Source organism: Elgaria multicarinata, chromosome 1 (assembly GCF_023053635.1).
Source record: "Elgaria multicarinata webbii isolate HBS135686 ecotype San Diego chromosome 1, rElgMul1.1.pri, whole genome shotgun sequence".
NCBI lineage: Eukaryota > Metazoa > Chordata > Lepidosauria > Squamata > Anguidae > Elgaria > Elgaria multicarinata.
In genome coordinates, this window is record NC_086171.1 from 81,654,014 (window position 1) to 81,676,521 (window position 22,508).

A 22,508-nucleotide genomic window follows, 5' to 3' on the forward strand; every position below is an offset into this window, starting at 1 on the left:
TCTCAAACACCCTCTTTCTTCTTATTGATTCCTTGATCTGCTGCATCTGAACCATTATTTTTCTAAAATGGTTTAGCAACATGATGACCCTGCTCAGACAACACGGTAAGTCACGGTTGTTAAGCATTTTGAGCTAAACATTATGTCTTAGCATGTCTTGTGAACCATTCCTAACTCTGTTGGCTACATAACCACGGTTTAAATACACTCACTAACCGTTTGCTGCAAAAGGGTTAGTGGCCTAACCATGGCACCATGCTAAAGAAGACAATATACTTTTAAAGATACTGAAGCTCATTTCAGCACACCTCAAATCAGATGTGTATTTATCAACCCACCATTGTAAGAATATTGTCTTGCAAACACAGGGCACCTCTGTTACATCAGCAGCACTATGAAGTCAGCAGCTGACTTCTCAAGGAGAGCTGAACCTTCCAGTACCTCTGTGGCCTCATAACCATACAGCTACTCAAAAGAAAATGAAAAAGATTTTACAAAAAGGCTAGTCAAAAAAAGACATTAGTGGGGACATGGAATCTGAATTTAAATATAGTGCTGAAGTGGTATCTTTGTCCTTGGAAGCGGGTTAATCGGACAAAAGTCAGCCCTAAGTGTTTTATTTAGAGATAGGTGGAGAAAGAGGGTTAGATAAACCATTAGTTCACTGGGAAAGTGGAGAACTGCAAAGAGTTTCCCAGAGTCCCTAAAACAGATTTAAGGTGTAATCCTATCCATGTTTAGACAGAAAAAACCCTACATTTCCCAATATTCCCATCAGCCATGGCTAGCTAGGGAATGCTGGGAGTTGTAGGATTTTTTTCTGTCTGAACATGCATGGGATTTCATCCTTAACGTCTCATTCTTTAGAGTTGCTTGTAGAGGAGCGTTCAGATCTTGTGTAAGATGAGTGTAAAATTACATTTTCCTTTCTGTATCAGCTGATCTCCTTTTCCATATGACTGTTTTCCTGCGGAAAATTAGAGTGAAGTGCATGGAGGTCTTTTGTACCACATAAACATGTCCTCAGAATGCTGTTAATGTTATTTTTATTCCAGATTATATAACTGCTTTGTCAGTATTTTGGATTATACAACAACTATATCCCCTTAACCTCTGGAAAAGTGGAAGAGCTACTGGATTGTTGCAAACATCCCTTAACAGCCTAGCACTTGGGTTTGTTTCACCAAATCAGTGACCTGGTTTGGTGATGTCTTCTACAAGTGGTAATAACTGGATCTTTTTAAACTTTTTAGAAACATCACACCAAAGGAGAAGGGCTGTAGCTCAGTGGTAGAGCACCTGCTTTGCCTGCAAGGGGCTCCAGGTTCAGTCAGCAGTGGTCTGGGAGAGACCCTGGTCTGAAATCCTGGAGAGATCCTGGATACTGAGACAGATTATTATTATTATTATTATTATTATTATTATTTATTTATATAGCACCATCAATGTACATGGTGCTGTACAGATTACACAGTAAATAGCAAGACCCTGCCGCATAGGCTTACAATCTAATAAAGTTGTAGTAAACAATAAGGAGGGAAAGAGAATGCAAACAGGCGCAGGGAAGTGTAAACAGGCACTGGGTAGGGTGAAGCTAAACAGTATAGAGTCAGAACAAACTCAATATTTAAAAGCTATAGGGAACAGAAAATTTTTTAGCTGAGTTTTAAAAGCTGTGATTGAGTTTGTAGTTCTCAAGTGTTCTGGAAGAGCGTTCCAGGCATAAGGGGCAGCAGAAGAAAAAGGACAAAGCCGAGTAAGGGAAGTAGAGGTCCTTGGGCAGGCGAGAAGCATGGCATCAGAGGAGCGGAGAGCACGAGCGGGGCAATAGTGTGAGATGAGAGAGGAGAGATAGGCAGGAGCTAGACCGTGAAAAGCTTTGAAGGTCAACAGGAGAAGTTTATATTGGATTCTGGAGTGAATTGGAAGCCAATGAAGAGATTTCAGAAGTGGAGTGACATGGTCAGAGCGGCGGGCCAAGAAGATGATCTTAGAGGCAGAGTGGTGGACAGAGACCAGCGGACTGATGTGAGACGAAGGAAGGCCAGAGAGAAGAAGGTTGCAGTAGTCCAACCAAGAGATAACCAGTGCGTGAACGAGAGTCTTGGCAGAAGAGACAGACAAAAATGGTCGAATGGTGGACCAAATGGTTTGGATCAGGGTAAGACAGCTTCCTATCACCCTTCCTAAACCCATATGTTCTTTATTAAAAGTCTCCAGAAAACAGACAACCCAGAGGTACGCTGCTAATAACAACTAATATGAACTTTTTAGTTTTACCCCAGCGCTCAAAATCCATACCTGAAGGAAAGGTTTGCCTTCGTCACAGACGGAAACAGAGGGTAGCCCTGAGGCAACTCCAAAAGGTGTCAATAACCAGATCACAGTGGACAGCCTGGACTTGACTAAATACTTAGTCAAGTATTTGTAGTAGTTCTTAGTCAATACTAAGAACTAAATACTTCAGCCTGATTTGTGTATCATGACGACTGTGGATTTTTTTAAAAAAACAACCCATGGTAGTCCTGAACAAGCGAATGAGCATCTTGTCTCGTGGCAAAGGATGTTTTTATATTGTATTGTGTATTTGTGCTTTTAACCTGTTGATTGTTTTACTATGATTTTAATTTTTGTGAACCGCCCAAAGAGCTTCGGCTATTGGGCGGTATAGAAATGTAATAAATAAATAAATAGATTTCTGCGAATCCAACCTGTAGATTCCACAGCAGAGCATCTTTTTCCAAGTCATGTGGATTTCATGGACTAGTGGACCAGTTTTTTACTTCCAGGGGAGGGGGGGATTTGCACAAGTGTGCATTAGCATTTCTGTGAACCTCCCAGAGAGGTTCTGCTATTGGGCAGTATTGAAATGTAAAGAATAAATAATGCTCATTAGCTCAAGTGCAAATGAGCGAAATTCTCATACAAAAAATCGATTCCCTCAGTGAGCCAGTGATGGAATGAAAGACACTTGACAATCCACGAAACAAATATGAAATGGATTTAATAATTTGCACATTCATACTCATAGCCACCTGATCACTCCCACTGCAAATGGGAGGCCCTAACCAAGGGTTCCCATTCTGGGTTGTCTCACCCTCAACAACCAGAGTTCCATGTTCGGACATCACATTGGGATCCTGGGTTGTCTAGCTCAGTGGGAGCAATCAGGTAGCCAGCATGCTCACTTCGGCTTGTTCATGACATGCTAGCATGCTCACTTCTGCTTGTTCATTAATTAAGATCAAACCTCAAAGCTGAGTTAGCAAATGTCTCAACCTCTCCCAAACAAAAGAATGTGTTACAAAAGACAAAGATGATTCAGATGAGTGCTGCTCTACCATATTCTGCCTCATCTATGCATTGACGTCAGGTAGGCCGAACCAAAATTGTAGAAGTCCCTCCTGGTGAAAATTCAGGTTCCCTTTCCCCCATTTCAGTGGATGGCAAAGCCTTTGTAATACAGGCTAACTTTTGATTGGTGATCTATTTATGTTTCTGCTGATTTTTCCATACAACTGCCTATTATTGTGTTTAATTACTATTGTTTCTTATTAAATGTACAATTTTATTTTGCTTTTTTATATTGAGTTGTTATAAATTGCTTTGATTATAATGGAAAAATGGAATGTAAATAATAAACTAAGCTATAAACATAACCCAATTAGTATCAAAAGTTCTTTATTTCTGGGGTGGGTGGGGAAAAGGGAGTGAGCAGCATTACTGAATTACACACACAGCATGGATTACCGTATTCATCTCTTGAATAAGCACAATGTAAGAAGCCAATGTGTTCCCATTATAGAAGCCAAGTATTGCAATCTGCCCTGAAAAAGCACAGGAGTTGTGTTCCAATAGAGTGAACACAAGTTTGAATTTTACAGCCCCAATTCAAGGTTTTGGATTCCACAGCCTAGAACCGGTGTATCTCAAAGAACATCTCTCCTTGGATGATCCTGTCACATCCTGTTGAGATAATCTGGAATTCTCAGAATTCCATCATTCACAGATATTAAGAAAGCAAAAAAAGGAACAGGGCCTACTTTTGAATGTAGCCTCCAAGGCTTTGGAATTATTTCCTGTAAGAGATGAACCAATGTTCCTTTTTCTTGACCTTCAAGAGGTGATGAAATATTATTTAGGCAAACGTTTGGGATTGAATTATGAAGCGATTCACTGGGATGGGGCTTATGATTCTTATTTGTTTTTTAGGATTTTTAATTTTAACACATCTTGTTTGTAAGCAATCTCAGACAACTGGAGAAATGGGGCATCAGAGCTTTAAATTAATGTGTAATAAAATATTGAGCACACAGCTTCAATCCAGGTAAGTTAGGACAAGATGTGGAAAAACAGATCACAGCAGCTCATCAGACCAAATATACAGCAATCTGAAGTCTCATTTGGATTCTGTCACCAGTGAAGCAAAACTGTTCTATTTAATAGAGTCATTTGACAGCTCTGTACCTGTCAACATTACCCTCCTTGGTACAATTCAATTTAATCAGCTGGAATGATACTAGACTACAGCAGCAAGGAGGCTGCAAGTTAAAAGGAAGCTTTCATAGAATCATAGAATAGCAGAGTTGGAAGGGGCCTACAAGGCCATCGAGTCCAACCCCCTGCTCAATGCAGGAATCCACCCTAAAGCATCCCTGACAGATGGTTGTCCAGCTGCCTCTTGAATGCCTCTAGTGTGGGAGAGCCCACAACCTCCCTAGGTAGCTGATTCCATTGTCGCACTGCTCTAACAGTCAGGAAGTTTTTCCTGATGTCCAGCCGGAATCTGGCTTCCTTTAACTTGAGCCCGTTATTCCGTGTCCTGCACTCTGGGAGGATCGAGAAGAGATCCTGGCCCTCCTCTGTGTGACAACCTTTTAAGTATTTGAAGACTGCTATCATGTCTCCCCTCAATCTTCTCTTCTCCAGGCTAAACATGCCCAGTTCTTTCAGTCTCTCTTCATAGGGCTTTGTTTCTAGACCTCTGATCATCCTGGTTGCCCTCTTCTGAACACGCTCCAGCTTGTCTGCGTCCTTCTTGAATTGTGGAGCCCAGAACTGGACGCAATACTCTAGATGAGGCCTAACCAGGGCCGAGTAGAGAGGAACCAGTACCTCACGTGATTTGGAAGCTATACTTCTATTAATGCAGCCCAAAATAGCATTTGCCTTTCTTGCAGCCATATCGCACTGTTGGCTCATATTCAGCTTGTGATCTACAACAATTCCAAGATCTTTCTCGTTTGTAGTATTGCTGAGCCAAGTGTCCCCCATCTTGTAACTGTGCATTTGGTTTCTATTCCCTAAATGTAGAACTTGGCATTTATCCCTATTAAATTTCATTCTGTTGTTTTCAGCCCAGCACTCCAGCCTATCAAGATCACTTTGAAGTTTGTTTCTGTCTTCCAGGGTATTAGCTATCCCACCCAATTTTGTGTCATCTGCAAATTTGATCAGCGTTCCCTGCACCTCCTCGTCCAAATCATTAATAAAAATGTTGAAGAGCACTGGGCCCAGGACTGAGCCCTGCGGCACCCCACTCGTTGCCTCTCCCCAGTTTGAGAAGGTTCCATTGATAAGTACTCTTTGAGTCCGATTCTGTAGCCAACTGTGGATCCACCTAATAGTTGTTCCATCTAGCCCACTTTTAGCTAGTTTGTTAATCAGAATGTCATGTGGTACTTTGTCAAAAGCTTTGCTGAAGTCAAGATATATGACGTCCACAGCATTCCCACAGTCCACAAGGGAGGTTATCCTATCAAAAAATGAGATCAAATTAGTCTGACAGGATTTGTTCCTGACAAATCCATGTTGGCTTCTAGTAATCACCGCATTGATTTCAAGGTGTTTACAGATTGACTTCTTTATAATCTGCTCCAGAATTTTCCCAGGGATGGATGTCAGACTGACTGGTCTGTAGTTCCCAGGTTCCTCCTTTTTGCCCTTTTTGAAGATAGGGACAACGTTAGCCCTCCTCCAGTCATCCGGCACCTCACCCGTCTTCCATGATTTTGCAAAGATAATAGACAAAGGTTCTGAGAGTTCTTCCGCTAGCTCCTTCATTACTCTTAGATGCAGTTCATCGGGCCCTGGAGATTTGAACTCATTCAAGGAAATTAGGTGTTCTTTGACCATTTGTTTATCAATCTCAAACTGCAATCCTGCCCCTTCAACTTCTGCTTCACTTTTTCCAGGGGGGTCATAGACCCGCTTTTGGGAGAAGACCGAGGCAAAGTAGGAATTGAGCACTTCAGCCTTTTCTTTGTCATCTGTTATCAATTTGCCATCCTCATTAAGCAGTTGAACCACCATTTCTTTCCTCTGTCTTTTACTACTCACGTATCTGAAGAAAGCCTTTTTATTGCTTTTAGCATCCCTCGCTAATCTCAGCCCATTCACAGCTTTAGCCTTCCTGACGCCATTTCGGCACTTCTGCGCCACTTGTCTGCACTCTTCTTTTGTAGCCTGGCCTACCTTCCACTTCCTATATGTATCCCTTTTTGTTTTCAGTTCATCAATAAGCTTTTTGTGGAGCCACATTGGTTTCCTCTGTTGTCTTCTATCTTTTCTCCTTTGTAACGCCTGCTGTTGCCACACTCGGTTCCAAAAACTATTTTCACAAATTCATTCAGCAAATTAGGAAAATAACCAAATCACTTTAAACCCATAATTATGGGCAGGATCCAAAGAGCCCTTCCTCACTGCACTCTACTCAAGGGTCCCTGACCCTCTGTAGTGGCTGCTCAAGGAACTGCAGCTGAGGGAAGAGAAACCGGCAACCCACCTTGTATACACTTTCCTATTGTGTCATGCTGAGGGATCTTTGGATCCAAGCCCGCATTTTTCACCAACACAAATGAACCACTACATTCCCAAATGAAAAAAAAAACACCTATTGAACTGGATACTATTTTTAAAAATGTGTCAAAACAGCTTATTAGCAATTGCTAAAGAACTTATCTGTGATTTGCACTGAAAACACTGTTATCCTATATCCCTGAATGGAAATGGTGACCTGGCTACTGTGAGCCATATTTTGGTGACTTCCACGTTACTATAGCATGCTTTATATGGGGCTGCCTTTGCAGAATGTTGGAGGATATAAATGAGTTTCAAATAGAACTTCCCAACTTACAAACAGAAGTGAGTCAGCGTTGTGATCTTATATATATATATATATATATCGTACGCACACATATTGAAACACACACATACACAAAACCACCCAAACAAACAAACACACATTACGAAGGATTGCGAAAAAAAATTTCTTGAATAAAAAGCGCCTGATCTATTGGAGCCACAACTGTGGATCCAATAATAAAACGGCTGATACTAAAATGTACAGTGCCTCTTAAACAGAGTTAAGAATAAAACACTGAGAATGGTTACATATAATGAAACACGCTGGGGGGACCTCTCAAGCAATATCTGAGAAACTATTTCACAGCAATAATCTTGCTTGGAGAAAGCAGACCTGGCCACAATTGTTTGTGCTCTAGTTAGTACATGGGGGGTGGAGAGGGGAACCTTTTTCAGACCCGGGGCTGAATTCTATTCTGGGAAATGTCTTGGAGGGGAGTGCATCCTATCTGTGGGCCAAATGCAAAGCGGGTGGCGACAAAATGTGGTTCGTACCAATTTTAAGCATACTCAGAAATAAGTATGCATTACCATGAGCAACATGCCTACTCACAAGTAAGCAGGACAAGCCTCAGAAGTAAGCAGGGCTGAATCACTCAGCAGCTTCCTTCTAAGGCCCTGCCCCCACTTTTTTGCAGGGAAATGCAGCAGATTGCTGAGAAAGGGGGTCTTTTTGGTACCCAGCAGGGAAAAGCATGGAGAAAGTGCTACGGATACCCTTTAAAAGGTGTCAGCTAGGCCTTATAACATTATTATTAGTAGTAGTAGTAGTAGTAGTATCCTGCCTTTTGCCCAATACTGGGCCTCAAGGCGGCCTTACAAAGTTTAAAACATACATTGGGGGGCGGGGGAATGTTTAAAATACACAACAAAATTATAAGTCATTAATATAGAGGGCCAGATTATTCTCCAAAATCCTGCTGGAACAAACAAGTTTTAGCCTGCTTTCGAAAGCCCATCAAGGAGGGAGCCAGTCTAGGTTCCCTGGGAAAAGATTTCCAAAGCACTAATCCCCTACTAGTCTTGTTGCAAATTAGGATAATTCTTTTATCACTGAATTGTTCCCAATAATCCAAACAGTCTTAAAAAGAGGACAGCCATCTAATAGAGCTCAGGAACCTGAACAAAGCGTGTAGATCAATACTGTCAGCTCAGTTCAAAGCAGGAAACTGGACCTGCTGCCGTGCTTAAAACTTTGAAGGGGATGGGGGAAATGAAACCATTAAACGGGATCTACATGAATGGGCCTTCCGACCAGTAGACACAATGGGTGGGAAGCGTTGAATAGGAATTTATATAGAATTTCTGGACATGTCCACTACTCGAGCCTTAGGTTTGCCAGTACTTTTTAGAGCTACCTGAACTACAGTACTGGCAAGCAATCACCAATAGCTTTGGCTATTGGGCGGTATAAAAATGCAACAAATAAATAACATAGTAGCTAACTACAGCAAATTTATAAACACTTGAATGGGGGGAAAAACTGGGCCATGGAAATGAATTTCACATTCAAAATGTTTGTCTGTCTACTCCATCATCTATGAAAAGATCTTGAATAGCACTAAAACCAGCACCAACCCTGGCAAAACAATTTTGAAGTTTTTCAACCAGTTACATACCTATATTATAGTCTTTTAGCCCACAATGCAGTATATGAAGTTGTGGAAATGCTTATCTTTTTATATATAAAAAAGTAATCAAAACAGGACATTTACAAAGGACAAAAATGCAGTTTTATTTATATAGACAAATTTTAATGAAATCAATTGTAATTTAAGTACATAGATGCAAATAGTACAAGCTTTGACAGAAAGGAATCAAAAACCCTTCTCAATAGAATGTTTCCGTTCAACAGCAGAATCAAATAGAGAAGAAAATCTTAACAGCTTCATCTATTTAATCTGAAGGCAACCATACTTTTGGTCCAAAATGTAGTTGTCAGATAGAACATGTTAAACTCTACGACCGTGTGTATTTGCCCCAGATGTGCAGCATAAATACAGATGCAATAAAGAGAAGGCTCATAACAAGAACTGGAACAGGACCTCTGAAAAAAAGAAGGAGAAAAGAGCCTTTTTAGCCACAATAATAGCTAAAGATTAGCATTTAATAATGATATGTAATTACATAATTTTATTTAAGGAGATTTTTATTCCTCTAATAGGTACCTAAGGCAGCTAACAAAAAACAGTTCAAAGCTATGAAACATAATCATACTTAATCATAATGAGAAGAACAGGGAAAGTATCTACTACTTGAAGATGGGTCTTTATTCAAAGGATTTCCTCCCCTCCAACCACCAGGTAACACCAGCCAGTTTGGTTTCTGATGACTTTTTTTTTTACACTTAATGCACCACCCAAAATTAAGCTCCAGCTTTGTTAATACAAGAACTATGTTTCTCTTTACTTTTGTTCCCTGCCAAACAACTTGAGCATTTCAGTTAAAACAAATCCAACTAACTTCCAGATTGTATAATTTAAAAAAATGGGGGAATCAACCATTTTTTACTTTGTCCCAACAATCCTAGGTGTAACCTGAAACCTGCATGACACCAATTAATCCATTTAAGCCTACGACTCTCCAATCCATTTTAAGATTGTCACCAGCAGACTTCATGATTTCAACATCAAGTCTTTGCCCCCTCTTCTTTCCTCCTCCCCTCCACTGTTTTTTGTAACATCTTACCTGATGAAAAGACCTCAAAGGTTTGCCTATAACTTTGTGTATTTTGGTTGATCCTAATAAAAGTATTGCCTGTGAATTTTGGATTTTTTTATGGTCTAACATTGCCTAATTTATCTTAAAGTTACAATCCTATATCCATTTACTTTGGAGTAAGCCCCAATGAACTCAGTGGGACTTACTGAGTAGATATGGATAGGACTGTCATGTAAAAATGGTTTGTGTAAAGGTAAGAATAGGAAGGAAAACAGGGGAAACAACAAAAGAAGTGACGAAAAAACAAAATAAAGGGAAGCAGAAGTAAAAGTGGTTCTGGACGATGTAACCAACTATCAGAGGAGTAAAAACTAGTTGAAGAATTAAGGGAAAGGAATTAAAATTAAATAATTTTATTTAATTAATTAATTGCATTTTTATACAGCCCAATAGCCGAAGCTCCCTGGGCTGTTCACAAAAATTAATTATGCTGAGTCAGAGAGATTACCTCTTTTTCCATTACTACCATAAAATCCCTTCATCAGTATTTTAGAAATGTCAAATGGCTTTTGTGAACTATCCAAAGTGACATAGAATTTTCCCCCAATTTCAGTAGAAAGTAATTTCACACAACACATCAGCATTTCCAGCCATTTAGAGGAAGAGAAATTTTAGATTTTTTTTAACCTGCCTTTCAGGCCATAGTGCCCTCCCAAGGTGGCTTACAAGTCTCTAAAAACCATGAAAATAAGACTTAAATATTTGAAAATTTTCTTTAAAAACACACACCAGGTGTAATGAGGCTACACAAATATCCCTGGGAAGGGAGTTCCTATCCCTAGTACCCACCAACCTAATGGGTGTCACTGGAGGGCTAGAGTATGGTCTTCAACATAGATACTAATGTTCAGGCTCATGCAGGAAACTATGGCCAATGGCACAGAAACTAGGCCAGAGGAACCAAGGAAGGGACCATAGTTCAGTGGTAGAGAATACGCTTTGCACACAGAACATCCAAGGTTCAATTCCCAGCATCTCCAGGTAAGGCTAGAAAAGAACCCTGCTGTCAGTCAGTGTCAACAGTAGTGAGGTAGATGGTCCAATGATCTGACTCAGGATAAAGGCAGCTTCCTATCAGTTCACACTGCTTGAATATATTCCTTGGCATAAGCCATCCACGTGGTATCTCAAGGCAGTTTCTGGCACAAATAGAGACAAAAACTGTTCTTTCTCTCCTCATCTAAAGATTAGAGTCATGGTTCTGATTGCTTTCCAAGAAACTGTGGTTTTATGAGAAGACACGGATACTATGCTAATAAATGGGTCCCTATTACCTTTCTTCTTTTCTTTTTTTACTTACACTTTGAGGCCAGGGGAATCCTCTGTATAGAATCTCCACATCCCTCCAGTACCTGCTGAAGTTGTACGACCTGCACTCCTTGTTCCACAACTAGCATTTTTCCTAATGGAGAAAATCAATAATTGAAATAAACAAACAACCATCAACAATAATGAAAGAATTTCCCACATTTTTCTTGTGTGAATGACAGATCTTAGCATTTAGAAGGTCATTTTAAACCAACATAGAATTACAGAGCAACATCAATTTTATACCAGCGAGTAAATATTTGCCAGATTCTTTTGGGTGTACATACAGATATAAAAGTGTTAAATCTTTTAACAATCTGATAGAAAGGGTACTGTTGCTAAGATTCTGCTTTGTGTTGATCCTATGGTTGAGAAAATGAGGAGAGCTTTTATAACAGCAGCCCCAAGGATTCAAACTGATCTTCCCCCACAAGGTAGAAAGATTCAGCACAATTGCTTTTGAGAAATGCAGTTAAGTTTTTCTATTTTAGCAGGTTTATTGCCTCTCTGGTTACTGTATTTGATAAACTGGTGATTAATTTTTTTTTTTTAATCTTATTTTTAAGAAGCTTGACCATACAGAGAAAGTTGCCTATAAGTGTTCTAGGATATAATCCCATGCATGTTTAGACAGAAAAAGTCAAACAAATCCCTGCATTCCCAATCAGCCATGCTTCCTGAGGAATGCCGGGAGTTGTGGGCCTTTTTGTGCCTAAACATGCCTGGGATTGCACCCTTGGAGGCTGCCATGATTCCTACATCCTACCAGACTGAAACTCACAGTGGAGGAGGAGTGGCAGAGGCAATCCTCACCTCTCCATCCTACAACTTTGGCACTTTTCAGCCTGTCTAGTGAGAGTGCTTTAGAGAGGAAGGGAAGGAGACTCAAGATACTTTGTATCCTGTCCTCTCCAGTCTCCTCTTCACCCACCCAAGGGGAAGGTTCAGATCTCCTACGCTTCCTCTCAGGGTCGGAGCACTGTCTCTGAACTCTGAAGGTTTTTCCCAAGCACTCACATGATCATCATGTACACTGATGGGGCTTAATTAAATTAATTAATAAGACACCCTCCCAAGGTCCATAGGATTGCTGACTTCAATATAAAGCATCTATGCATGACTGAACCAAAACAGTACACTACATAGACAGAACACTTTTCTGCATTACTCCATAATTACACCTTTGATCATTTTCTACCAATTTGCAACAGAACAGTATTTGAAAAGCCACTCAAATCAGAACACAAATTGAAAGTGATAGCAAACGTCTGCTTTGTTAAGTCTTAAGAGTTCCCTCGTTCCCACAAGTAGCACCACGACAGCAGCCATTCAAACAGCTGTCAACAAGCGCCCTACCTCTGCCGTACGGTGGATCCTGCGGCTCGCGGGGCTACTGCTTTGCTGGGGGAGCGGCCGGAGGCGCCCACATTGGTAGCGCTGGGATTCGGGCCCGGCTAAAAGATAAGGAAGGGAGAAGGAAATAAGCGGGCGGTTATTTTACACACCGGTCCACCCACCCACCGGGCGCGCTTTCTTTAGAGCAGGCCACCCTGTTGCCCATCCATCCTCTTACCATAGCAAATGCTGTGACACCCCGTTACTCAACACGCGAGACTCCAAACTCTGTAAGCTTCTCGGAACTTACAAGACACGTCCGAACTGTCTCACCCGCTGAAAGGGGCCCTCACTACCCTCGGCCAAGTAGGACCCCGGCGATCAGCTGCCTAACTCAGTGCCTGACTCAAATTCATTCTTTTCACAGCTCAAGGAACTGACAGCCCGGGATACTAGCCCTCACTTGAACAGGACTGTTAACTCGGGCTCCTTTCGCCCATCTCTAATTCCTAACCGTATTATTCGAAGGAGATAAGGCACCGGCACTACTTTAGACACCCTGTCAGAGGAAACGAACTTAAGGCTGAGGTGGCGGTTTGAGTAACCGGCGCATGCGTGTTAAAGCAGCGCTACGTGGTGCGGAAGCTCGGTGGGAAAGGCGTCAATATGGCCGCTGCGGCGACCGACGCTGGCGAAAGCGAGCCCAGGGGCTGTCCTTCCGTTTTCTTTCTGCACCCGGACCTTGGCATCGGCGGGGCCGAGCGGTTGGTCGTCGACGCGGCTCTAGCGCTGCGCGCGCGGGGCTGCCGCGTGCAGATTTGGACGCCGCGCTACGACCCTGCACGCTGCTTCTCGGAGACGCGCCAGCTGGACGTGCGAACGGCGGCGGGCTGGCTGCCGCGGAGCATCCTGGGAAGAGGCCACGCGCTCTGTGCCGCGCTGCGTATGGTCTGCCTGGCGTTGCACGTGCTGCTGCTCAGCGGGGAGGAAGTCGACGTCTTCGTTTGTGACCAGGTGCGCGCAGGCAGGAGCCCGGCGGGCTGGTTTTCAGGAGGATGGGCTAGACCAGCCTTCCCCCAACCGGGTGCCCTCCAGATGTGTTGGACTACAACGCCTACCATGGCTGGGGGGATGATGGCAGTTGTCGTCTTTCACATCTGGAGGGCAGCCGGTTGAGGAAGGCTGGTCTAGATCAGGGATGGTGATGATGCTAGAGTCCAGCCTTCCTCAACCTGGGGCACTCCAGATGTGTTGTAGTCCAACACATCTGGAGCGCCCCAGGTTGAGGAAGGCTGTGCTAGACTAAAACTCGCATCATTCATTTCTATTGGCCATGTTGGCTGAGACTGATGAGAGTTTGAGTCCATCAATCTCTGGAGGACCCAGCCTAGAAATTTGGGACCTTGGATGCAAACTTATTTCCCCCCTAATTGATCGGTGTTTTAGAATTATTTCCGAATACTCTCTGAAAATTTAGATTTTTTAATGAAACTTTGAATCCAGGGCCAAGCATTAACTAAATTGGCACTAAATGATTGGGAGACACTCAAATAACTGGGCAATATGGCAGGCCTGCCCACTTCTCTCTCATGACCGTTTGTCGTTGAGGCTACTGCCTCAAGCAAAGCACAGGACAAGCTTGATTTTTCAGACCTGTCTGTGTGCCCCCAAATTAGCAATAGATTCCCAGGCCAAGAGGTGACAAGTTTATATATATATATATACCAATTAAGCAGGTGAGTTTGTAAATCTGTGTCTCAGCTGTACGATTTCAGATTGCTCTGTGTTCAGGAAATATGTAAATAGAAGCGCTCAGCGTCATCACACGGGAAAGTTGCGTTCGCTTATCGTCACTTCTCCGCCTGCGCGCTTGTCCCTCATTACTTCCTCTTTTGAAAGAGGAAGTAAACAACGGGCGGGAGGCAGGTGATGTTGTGAGAGGGACCCAAGAAAGTCCGTGAGTGCCCGAGCGTGCAATAAAACACTTGTCCGATGGAGCTCTCAGTCTTGCCTACATGCTAAAGACGTGAAGGCCTAAAAAAAGTAGCAGGGGAGGCAATTTTTTAAAACCGCTTAGAGGGTTTTTTGGTTTTTTCCAGGAATTTTTGGGAAATGTTAAAAAAAAAAACATTTGGTGGGTGGGTAGTTCAAGCCTTCACGTTTCTACAGCAGACTGAAGTGATACAACTCAGACACAGGTCTTCTGTTAAGCCTTTATTTCCATACCTTCATCTGGTATATTGTTTTGTGCCAGACTAATGTTGAAGGCTCGCTCCCTTAGTAAGAGCTAGGTCAAAATGATGTTTATTAATGCATATCAGGCTGCTGTTAAATGCACAGTAAACAGTTTGGCCTATTTTGGTTTAATTGAGCTTGTTGCTTGGGTCAGATCTTAAATACATTTGAAATGACACTGCGACTGATAAGCATATAGAGAATAGGATGTGTGCACATGTACTGAGGAGCACACAGCAGTTCTACCCAGTGATATTTCATGTAGTCACAAAAATGGATACAGCTCTTCAGTGTTGAGATTTCACTCAGTCTCAATTAAGTCACCCAAGCATAAGCTGGTTCTCACTGGACTTTGGAACTGGAAATTGTTTTGGTGAATGAAAGCTGTTCCCACTCCACAATGAATTGGATTAGACTTCCTCAAATTCACTGCTAGTAAAGCAGTAGCAGTGATTCATAGTGAAGGTAACAACTTTTCAGTATTCCATTCCAGACACATCTAGGGAAGGATCCATACTAGGGCTATTTACCATTGCTGAAATACTGCTTTTACACAGTCAGCTGAAAGTGCAACCGTTATTGTGCTTGAAAGTTTCATTTAACATATTTAACATCCTGTAATGCCTATCCTCATGGCAGAGGCAAGTTTGAAGCCTTGCAAGGATTGCTAAGGAATGTTTTCTCTGAAGTAAGTCCCATTCAGTGTAATGGGATTTCCCCCCTGGAAACTGTACTGGGATCTTTTCCTTTAAAAAAGCAAAAGCCTGTAGCTATGCAGCAATGAAAACGGGATTAAGTAAATCTTCCCTTCCTCCCCAAAAGGGCAAGAGCAGGCAGCTTGAGTTGCTGCAGTGCAGGTGGCTATCAAGGATCTGGGAAGGGAGAATTCTTGGGGTGAGCAAAGGGCTTCTCACTGCCCCACCAACCCTAGGCAGAAGGCATGAAAGGCCCCTCAGCACCAGCACCCCAGCCATTACTTTCCAAATAAGCAGGAGGAAGGCCTTTAAAATATTTACTCACACACTGAGCCAGGATCACTAGTCACTTGTACTTCAGCAAGACTTTCCCCCAGATGTAGCAGTAGGCAGCCAGGTCAAGCCTCTGAGAGTTCCCTCTTTCCTTCTGCAGAACCTTCTCCAAAAATTGATTTCACTCCCTTCACACAGATGCAAACCAGGCAACAGGAGCTATCAGGTCTCTGCAACAAGGAAAAAGGAAGTAATTAATTAGGCAAAAGCACAAGGAGCTTCAAGACAGAAGAGAAATGCTAAGAATGATGTACCCCTGAGGCGATTGAATCGCTGTTGCATTCTTTAAAGGAAAAAAAGAAGAAGAAAACATTAGATTTTCTGTGGTTTGAGAAAAGGGGGAAATACTGGAAAAACTTTCATCTGCCATGAGTTGGTAATTATGTTGTCTGGCCTAGCTGTAAAAAGTAAGTGAATGAAGTTCTGGATTAAGCAGCTAGTGTGGTCTGACCACAAGAGCATTCCTTTGGGAAGTTCAGGGTTGAGCACAGCCAAACATAGCTCAGTACTACAGCTTTCTATCATATGTCTGTTTCTTTGTTTCCCCAGGTGTCTGCATGCATTCCAATTCTCCGTCTGGCTCGGAGGCGTAAGAAGGTTTTGTTTTATTGTCACTTCCCTGATCAGCTTCTGACTAAGAGGGAGTCGTTAATTAAACATGTCTACAGAGCTCCCCTGGACTGGTTGGAAGAGTATACAACTGGCATGGCTGACTGTATTCTAGTCAACAGTTGTTTTACAGCAAATGTTTTCAAAGAAACCTTCAAATCCTTGTCCCACATAAATCCAGATGTCTTGTATCCTTCTTTGAATGTCAGTAGATTTGATACCGTTATTCCTGCCGAAGTAGCTAGCATAGTCCCCAACAGAAAGAGTATCTTTCTTTCCATAAATAGGTATGAAAGGAAGAAAAATCTAGTATTGGCTTTGGAAGCTTTACATGACCTTCGTGGGAGACTTAATGCTCAGGAGTGGAGGGATGTTCACCTGGTTTTGGCTGGTGGTTATGATGAAGCAGTTCAAGAAAATGTGGAATACTATGAAGAACTAAAAGCTCTTGCTACCAAACTTAATATTGACAAGCAGATCACATTCCTGAGATCTTTCTCTGATGAACAGAAGATAGCGCTTCTTAGTAACTGTATGTGTGTTCTGTATACACCGAGTAATGAACACTTTGGAATAGTTCCTTTAGAGGCTATGTACATGAGATGCCCAGTCATTGCAGTAAATTCTGGGGGACCTTTAGAATCAGTTGTGAACGATCAGACGGGCTTCTTGTGTGATCCTCTTCCTACCCAGTTTTCAGAAGCCATGGAGAAATTTGTAAGAGATCCTTTTTTAAAGAAGACAATGGGAGCCGCTGGGAGAATCAGAATTTTAGAAAACTTTTCACCAGAAGCATTCACTGAAAAGCTGTACCAATATGTTTCTAGTCTAATGCAATAAAATTAAATTCCATTATATAACTTGCTAGTTGTAATGTCTGATTTGCTATACATGTAGGGAGCAATTATGTGGGCCTCCAATCTTGGAACTTCGACCCACCTACTCGAGCACGCAGCTGACATGGAAAGAACAGAGTTGTCTGGGAACTTGATCTTGGAGAAGGGGAGAGGTTATCATATGATTTACCCTGAAGCTTCTCCAGTCTCCTTCCCTCCCTGTCAAAGTGACCCAGCTTGATGGGCAAAGAAGCCCCTCTAGCAAAAAATGCAGGGCAGAAGGACAGGGAGGTGAAGGATGCCTCTACTGCTCCTCCCATCCTGCATTGCATGCTCATAAGCCTCCGAGTTCAGGGGGCTTCCGATCATTGAAGGTGCAATCCATAGGATTGTGCCCTTAATGAACTGAACTAAGGACCTTTTGGAGCCTGTGAACTCATGAAGCATTTTGAAAAGGCCCTGTGTTCATGATTACAAAATGGCTTCTGTGGGGGCATGGCTAATCAGAAAATGGCTGTTGTGGGATGTCTGGCCAGTCAAAAACGTTGGGAGCATTCCCCTGTCTGTCTTTCTGTCTCATGCAAGAAAGAGAGATGGAAAACTGGGAAAACAGAAGGGCAAACACAGGGAGAGAGGCAGAGACAAGGGGGAGTACACATGTAGTATTTTGCACTCACTCGCTGTCTCTCTCTCTCTCGTGCACACACACTGCAAGTGAATGGAGCAGTTTTGTCATTCATTTGCATGGGGAAAATGCCCTGCTGAAAAGCATTTGGAGGTGGGGTAGAAGCCAACCTTCTGTCAAGGACCCTACTGTCCCAATGTGGGGAGCCCCCTCCATTCAAGTGAATGGACAAAACATCTGAATGAGAGAAAAGGCTGCCCAGTTGTTGTTTGGGTTTTTTTTAAAAAAACTGGTGGGGAATATGACCCCCTGCCAAGTATACTTGGGGCAAAAGGGTCCATAGCCAGGGTGGGCTCCTTCCTCTCCAGCCATTTTTGGTAGGGCAGCTCCTTCTCCACCCACCCATCATATAGATGAAGAGAAATCACTCCATTCACTTGCATGGGGGGGGGATAGCCTGGTGGGCACCCCAGCATGGCCTGGAGGATTCAGTGGTGCCTGTCCATGCTATGTTAGGAGTCCCCAGGACTAAACTGCTAATGGCCCAGAGTCTTCTGTGTACCTCCACTGCTGATACTTTGTCTTGTACTAACTATTTGCTGCAAAATAAGATAATTGAAATTTCAGTCTTATAAAAGCTGCTCTTTATTATGTCTAGAGACCAGTCTTGAAACTGGTGAAGGTTCTTTTACTGGACTTCACTGATGTCACATGCAATAAGTACCCATGATAGTCTCTCAACCACATAGTGTACAGCATTTGGGCAGGTTAACTTGGCATTTTTCTCTACAGCATAATAATTGAATGCAGAGAAAATGCAGTTCCCTGGAAAGGGGTAGTGGTCATATGAATCTCTTCACAGGCTGCTGGAGGGAAAGTGATCTGGATCTCCAACAGCCGTTGAATATACACTGTCCTGCATATTGTCCATTAATTAAAATTTACTATGTTAATGGAACTTGTTCCACCACAATTTTGTAAATGAGAAGAATTGCTGTTTAACAAAGAACTGACATTCTTTCAATCAGCATAGGTCCTCTACTCACTAAGAAATCTTATATATGAATATAGTTGTTTAAGGTTTATTACTCAAGATCTACCAAACCAATTTTACTCATTTTTGTTTTAAATTGAACTTGAGAAGTGTAGACATGCAGAGAAAAATTGAAACTGAAAAAATGTAAAGCTCAAGCTTTGGGCAGCTCGGGAAGGGAGAGGGATGAGGCAAAGGAGAGGTTAATGCACGTGCCCACACTGTGCATGTAATGTAACACGTGATACAGTGTGTGTTTGCATATGTAGTAATGTTTACTCCTATGTGTTGTTAAAGTGCTTGGAAGCTGAACCTTGAGCAGCAGCAGATGTGCAGAAAATTTGAAAAGTTCACAGCTTGAGCTTTGGGCAGCTCAAGAAAGGTCTAGATAATTAGTAACATCCGAAGGTGAAGCTTAGGAACTAGTTAATAGTTGACATTGTTTTGATCCAAGGTGGCTGCATGGCCACCTCTTACAGTATTCGAGACCATCTCTTGTACTTAGATATTCATTAACTCCTGACTGAGGCTAGTGACCCTCACATCATTAGATGTTACCTACCAAGAAAAGCAAAGGCCAGGCAAGAACATGGTAGGCTGCAAGACTCCAGCCACATTATTCACATCCCAAATGTCTCCAACCTAGTGCCCTCCAGATGTTTTGAACTACAACTCTCAGCATTAATTACCATTGGCCATGCTTGCTGGGGCTGATGAGAGTTGAAGTCCAAAACCTCTGTGGAGGGCACTGGGTTGAGGGAGGCTAGTCCACATGATGTCCCTGCCCCTGATGTTATGCAGTTGGACTAGCCATACTCTCCCAACATCCGCATATTGAGTGTGGATGTCTGTGCGGCTCACTCATGGGCTTCTTTTCAAATATACATGCTGAATCTGCAGATAATGGCCAAGACTAGCCTGGCTGCATGGTCCTCATCATGTGTGTAATAAGTGAGTGGACTATAGATTGATAGGGGTGGAAAGAATCAGCTGATAACCAAATCCAATACCTAGAGCTAAAGTAGAGTTCATACACCAGCTCCCTACTGATTAACACAACCCAGTCTTCTGTGTTATGGACACAGAACAGGATTTATTTAAATAATTTACACTGCTCTGCAGCTGGAAAAGGCTCCCAGAGCAGCTTACAGATAAAGGCAAGGCAATCTCTGCCCTCAGAAGACATGACACAAAAGGAAAAGGAGAGGAGAAAAATAGTTAACTCAAGCACAGCTTAAAGTTATAATGGCAAGCTGTATTGACTGTTGTTAGTTTTCTTGTCGTGATGAGCTGGAATGAAGAGAGAGGAGGAGCCAAAATGGGTGCTTCTTATCTCTCCCTCTGGCCCTCCTTTTCTTCTGTCAAACAAGGCGTATCATACCACCACCACCACCCCCAAAAAAATTAAATTATGTTTATATAATTTCTTCCTAAAGGAACTCAAGGCAGTGTACATAACCAGCCTACTCTCCATTTAATCCTCACAACAACCCTGTGAGATAGATTGGGCTGAGAGTCTGTTACTGGCCCAAAGTCACCCAGTGAGCTGCTATGGCTGAGTGGGGACTAGAACACGGATCTCCCAACTCCATCCACTATTATCAGGGTTCCCAATTGTGCAAGGAGCCCTACTAAGGTTTAAGTGTTCAGACCCTGCTGGTACAACACAACATGTGTGGGGCCTAAGCGGCCACAGCTATAGGGGGCAGGGGCAGCTTGTATCGTCCAGGCCCGGTACACCTTTAAGCCCTCACACGTTCTCTTGAATGCCTAATGAAAGATTGATATTGTTTATTCGTTCAGTCGTTTCCGACTCTTCGTGACTTCATGGACCAGCCCACGCTAGAGCTTTCTGTCGGCTGTCACCACCCCTAGCTCCCCCAAGGTCAAGTCTGTCACCTCCAGAACATCATCCATCCATCTTGCCCGATTGATATGGGAAATAAATTGCTACAACCATGGTTGGTTTGGGATAGATTTGGGGTCATTTGCACCCAATACAATGTTGGTTTGAAGAGATTATATTTATTTATCAGGGAAGGAAAAGCAGTGGGTGGGGAGCAAAGCATCCAAGTACATAATTTTAAAGTAAGTCTCTAAATAATAAAATGGAGGGAAGGGACTCCAATAGTGATACCGTATTTCTTCGATTGTAAGATGCCATCGATTGTAAGACACACACTAATTTCAGTACCACCAACAGAAAAAAAGCTTTGATTCTAAGAATAATAATCGCACCCGCGATTCTAAGATGCACCCTGTTTTTAGAGATGTTTATATGGGAAAAAGTGCATCTTGGAATCGAAGAAATACGGTAAGTTACAGGAAAGGTTTGGTTTTGGGGTTTTTTGGCTTTAAACATGAATTTGTATATAACCATAGCAATGAATACATATGAAATGCATACACACTGCACACAACTTTCTAACAATTATATTTATGCTTCAACAAACACGGGACACATATCCAAATAACTTATTGGAAGGTGGTGTCTCTACCTGTTCAAATGAGGAAAGAATTATAAGGTCCATAGGGGGTGAGCGTTTAGCCTTCCAATATTGTAATATCAGTCTTAGTCGTCAAACAGGCAAATAAAGAGAGCCCATTTATGCTGACTGTCATTAATTTCCATGAAGCAGGTAAATAGTTTTTTAAAATGTCTACATCAGCAAATATTAAAGACTTCCATTGCAAAATTTTATCCATATAATAACTCCCAAAAAGAAGCTACAGGATATTGCTGAAACATATGTTTAATAGAAGCATTAGCTCTATTGCACCGCCAGTAATTAGTGAAATATGACAATCGCTTATTAAAGAAATGTTGCAGTGTCCAATATACAGGAAACAAAAGTCTTTTGCAGAATAAGATGCAGCCTAAGATCCATGGATGTGACACGTATGGACACCAAAGTGATGATCTGATTAGGCAGCATGGGACAATCCAATTCACTATTCCATTTCTGCTTAAAAACCCTGTATATCATATTTATTCACTAATGATAAGTATTTATAGACATGGATCATAAGATCACTTTGCCCCCCGCCCCCCAGCCTTAATAAGTGCTTCCAATAATGACGGAGACTCTGGTGCTATAAAAGTGGCTGGGCCAAACCTAGACACTAATAAAAGCTGCAATTGCAAGTATTGCCAATCAGTCATATTTGGCACAGAGGACAGAAAATGACAAGAACTCATAATTGGTACCCACCAATTGATTCAAAATAAAAATCGGATTATCCATGTTCACCAGAAAAACATTTTCTTACCAATTTTTAGATCTGCATTGCCCCATAAAATCAATTAAGCGTGAGAAAATGGATCAAAGTGCAATTGGCATGACATTATATACTATAACTAGAAACTATGGGAGGGACACTATGCATTCTTTAATGTCTGGGACTTAATGCCATTCATTTAGAGAGAGGAACGAGACAAGAAGATGTTCCATAAAGGTATGTTATTTTTTTAAACGTAATCTGTAGTAGTGCACTCCAGGACTCAGTCATAACTGTAGGCCTCAGTTATGGACATTATAGAGACCGTACTGTCTGGTAACTGAGGGAAAGGCTGAATGCTGCTGCTCTCATTCCTGGTCTTTACTGATCCTCCTCAGATTTCTCTTTTTTATCTC

The 22,508-nt window shown here is 42.2% G+C and overlaps 2 protein-coding genes across 2 annotated transcripts; one reads left to right on the forward strand and one right to left on the reverse strand.

The window, feature by feature from the left end:
* Window positions 1–8,875: 8,875 nt before the first annotated feature.
* On the reverse strand, window positions 8,876–12,864 carry SEC61B (SEC61 translocon subunit beta). Its single transcript, XM_063130909.1, has 4 exons — window positions 12,746–12,864; window positions 12,529–12,626; window positions 11,165–11,266; window positions 8,876–9,190 (listed from the first exon to the last, which is right to left on the reverse strand). Exons 1-4 carry the CDS (start codon window positions 12,746–12,748, stop codon window positions 9,103–9,105), a joined length of 291 nt encoding a protein of 96 aa, XP_062986979.1. The 5' UTR covers window positions 12,749–12,864; the 3' UTR covers window positions 8,876–9,102.
* A 289-nt stretch (window positions 12,865–13,153) lies between these two features.
* On the forward strand, window positions 13,154–17,239 carry ALG2 (ALG2 alpha-1,3/1,6-mannosyltransferase). The gene is made up of 2 exons (XM_063130898.1): window positions 13,154–13,521; window positions 16,320–17,239. Exons 1-2 carry the CDS (start codon window positions 13,174–13,176, stop codon window positions 17,217–17,219), a joined length of 1,248 nt encoding a protein of 415 aa, XP_062986968.1. The 5' UTR covers window positions 13,154–13,173; the 3' UTR covers window positions 17,220–17,239.
* The last annotated feature ends 5,269 nt before the right edge of the window (window positions 17,240–22,508 follow it).